The sequence below is a fragment of the Chrysochloris asiatica genome, unplaced genomic scaffold, assembly GCF_000296735.1.
Source record: "Chrysochloris asiatica unplaced genomic scaffold, ChrAsi1.0 scaffold00015, whole genome shotgun sequence".
Lineage (NCBI taxonomy): Eukaryota > Metazoa > Chordata > Mammalia > Afrosoricida > Chrysochloridae > Chrysochloris > Chrysochloris asiatica.
This window is the reverse complement of record NW_006408533.1, coordinates 1,820,155-1,823,948: the sequence shown is the minus strand read 5'-3', so window position 1 is coordinate 1,823,948 and position 3,794 is coordinate 1,820,155. Positions and strand designations below refer to the sequence as shown.

At 37.8% G+C, this 3,794-nt stretch overlaps 1 protein-coding gene across 1 annotated transcript in view; it reads right to left on the bottom strand.

The window, feature by feature from the left end:
* Positions 1-1,835: 1,835 nt before the first annotated feature.
* The window catches only part of HRH4 (histamine receptor H4), a 16,418-nt gene continuing 14,459 nt past the window's right edge, over positions 1,836-3,794 (bottom strand). Inside the window, exon 3 of the mRNA XM_006835122.1 lies at positions 1,836-2,609. Coding sequence (XP_006835185.1) covers positions 1,836-2,609 — 774 coding nt within the window. The remainder of the gene's footprint in view (positions 2,610-3,794) is intronic.

The following is a 3,794-nucleotide window of genomic DNA, read 5'->3' as shown; positions in this document are numbered from 1 at the left end:
ATCATAACGCAAATGCATCTATTCTTCTAAGGTTGTCCTTATTCACTGTCCAATTTTCAATCGCATATGAGGTTATTGAAAATACCATGGTTTGGGTCAGGCACGCTTTAGTCCTCAAAATGACTCTGTTAGAGCTTCTTAATTCAATACATACGTATATATATAAATTATATGCATTTCCAAACATTTTTATACTTTAAAGTTTTATGTATTTTAGTGTTTGAAATTATGTAAGAACTCTGAGAAATCACAGGACAAACACAGATAAAACATTATTTAGGAGAAAAGAAACTAAGTATTAGATCAAAATGAAAATTTTGTAACAAAGGCAAGCAGAGAACATTGACAAAAAGACAATAATTTAAAATCCAAAAAAGAAGTGATCAGATGAATGCAATGTGAATCATTGGTAAGGTATAACCTCCACTGAATAATAATGGAATAACTCTGAGCGTTCCTATGTAAGACCGTGGGCGAGTGAAGCCAATCAAAAAATATGACAATATTTTATTGATAGTTATTGACATTGACTAGTTTGGTGAATGATATACTAAGTACAAATAGTTTGATCAAGGATGGTCCTTTCTCATCTCTTAGCCTTTCTTTTTTTGCCATATTTTCTCACAACAAGATTTTTTTTAGCTGATGTGGACTGAAATAAATAGGGCAAGTCCATTTTGTAAGAGTTCTGGCCCCTCACCCTTTCTATCTGAAGATTTCTGGGGTGTCCACGAGAACTTCACTAAGAACATTCTTTGGGTCACCTGTTCTTCGCTTCTCCATACCACACGCCTTTTCTTTCTGCGGTCAGGAATATGACATCTGAAAATACACACGAGCTCCCTTCTTTAACCTAGAAACATTCCTATTTCCTGTTCTTGTCAACTCAAATCCCCATCTCTCTTGCCCACTGATTCTAACCGTGTTGCTCACTTTCCACAAAGAGGGCAATACAGTTCTTTTTTCTATTGTATCTGGAAATTATTTTAAAGCTGAACAAGTCTCCATTACTAAACAATAAAAAAGGAAATTTGCTTAAGACTCTAGCAAACACTGAAGATAAAAAGAAAACGGAAACTCAACTTTCACAATCAATGCCATATCAAGATCTAAAATACAAGGAAGAAGTGATGACTAAAAAAAATACAGTTTTTGTGTGTGTGTGTGGGTGTGTTATTAAGTGTTATTAAGCTAGCTTCGTTTTGTTGTTAATAAGTGCTGTGAAGACAGTTCCAACTGATAGCCGCCCTGTATAGTTTCCAAGGCTGTAAATATTTACAGGAGCAGAAAACCTCATCTTTCTCCCTTGGAACAGCTGGTGCACTCAAACTGACGATCTTCTGGTTTATAGTCCAGTACTTATCCTGCAGAGGTTCTGGTAACGTAGTGGTTAGGAATCAGGCTGTGAATCTTAAGGTAAAGAAACTACCAGCTGTTCCAAGGGAGGCCTTCTGCTCCGGTGAAAATTGGAGTCCTGGTATGGCGCTGTGGGTTAATGCACCAGACTACAAAGCCATCTGAACTGCAAGATGGGTGGTTCAAGCTCACCAGCCGCTCCTCAGGATCGACTGGTCAGGATGGACTCCATGGCACTTAACAACAGCAACTTATCCTACAGAACCGCCACACTCCTCTTGTAGCTATACATTTATAAAAATATTCTTGTCAATTGATTATTATACTTTATATATTATTATAATTATTACCATAAATTTATTATTAAGTTTTTAGGCATTACAGTTTTATGGACTGCTTTGGTATAATGGAAAGGACAAGATATAAGGCAATCAAATTCACTTGTTTGAGCTGAAGAGTGAAATGTATAAATGTTATTTTTAAGAGGATACTGATCGATTATGTGATGACATGCCTTTCTTTTTCATACAAAATATTTTCAAGAAAGCCTTCTGAAAACGTTTATGACACAATGGATACAAAAAAGGATTGACTAAGGAATTTAACCACTGAAGCCAAAATGCAATTTCATACCAATATGGTTTAGAATCCTTTTTTGAAAGTACAATTGTGAGCACAGAATATGGAGCCCAACAAATGGTAAAAGCACCTAAGAGAATGGCCAGTGACTTGGCTAATTTCTTGATTCTGAGTAGTTCAAGATGTTCCCTTTGGTGAAGAACTATGGAATCTGAATGTGATAGGGACCACATTTTGGACACCAGAGTATTGTTCTTCATCTGAGTACTCTGTGTCTCTGAATGAAGGCACATTCCTGTTTCCTTCAGTTCAGGAAGAGAAGTCCTTGAAAAGAGTCGACTCTTGAATGAGTGTCCACAATTGCTGGAAGAGACAGAAGAATTGAGACGAGGATGACTTTGGCACCTGCCAACACTGCCACGCTTCCATAGGCTCCAGTAAATATACATGTTGAAATACGCCACCGAGATGACTGGCAGCAGAAATTCAAAGACGGACGTGATGGCGATGATATGCATGTTTGAAAAAAATCCCGGTTCACATTTTTCTTTGTTTTTTTCCCAAGATGATGAAACTATTATTATTGGGCCATGCACTAAGAAGGCCAGCACCCAGACCGCCAACATCAGAGCCACAGTCGTCAAGATCTTAGTGTTTTTAGCTCTATAAGACACCTAAAAGAGACCAAATAAATGGTTTTCAGTATACTGAACATGTATTGATTTCCCAAGGTATCCCAGAGGCCCTCAGAAACTTCAGGACTGTGCAAAAGGTGGAACACTAAGTGGAGCTGGACATCATATCGTGCTGTGGTTTTTATTTTAGTGGAACACTTCTAGATGATATTCACAAGGACTACAGCAACCGGTAATGTAAACTTCTGATACAACAGAAGATATCTAAAATAAGAAACGGATATTTCATAATCTGCAGACACTAATATGAACAGTCAAGCAACTGATACTGCGTGGGACTTCTCACAACATTTCCTAATCTGCAGGCGGCGTCCTTAGGAGAACTGTCTCTTTTTTAATGAACTAGAATAGAACAGTAAATACAAGAATGATGAAACTTCTACTCTGGGAATACACTCCTAAGCATAAAGAGAGAGAAGCATGGATACTAAATCACAGTATAAAATTGCATTTCTCACTCTGGTCACAGTCAAAAAAAAAAATTGAAGGCTTAGCTGATTGCAGTATCCAAAAATCATCTAGTCTGCAGATCCTGCTGAAAGGTCAAGGTGGGATCAAGAAAGAAAGAAATAAGTCTTACAACAGTCTCAAGAAGGTGAAACGTAAAAAGTAAGAAATTTAAAGCTGCTGTGGAGAAACAATGCAGTGTTGTTGAGCATTGCCAATTTGCTTCTTTCTACAAGTATTTCCATCTGACAAATGCAGAACCAGCTTGTGACTAGCAGCCAGTCTGAGGTATAAGACTGGCAAATGCTGTCTGATCTACTCCCTTAACAAAGGTTAGTGGTGTTAAGTACTGTTGAGTTGGTTCTGACTCACAGTGACCCTATACAGGATATCTGAGGAGTGACTGGTGAGTTTGAATCACCGACCTTTCAGTTCAAATCAACCTTGCAGTCCAGTGCTTATCCTACAGCACCACACCAGGACTCAAGGTAAGTGAATTTATGTGCACCAGTAAGAGAGGAGCTCATCTTAAACACCTTAAAAGTTTTTCAAAGTAAATAACCTTCTAGATCCATTTGGTCACAAGAATAGGTCTTAGGAGGATTCAAAAAGCTTGTGGAGAAATTACATTATCTCATCATTCAATTTTTCCTTGTACTTTTGAAGCCCCTCCTAGTCACATAAGGAGTCTTAGCAGCATAGTGGGTTACAAATTGG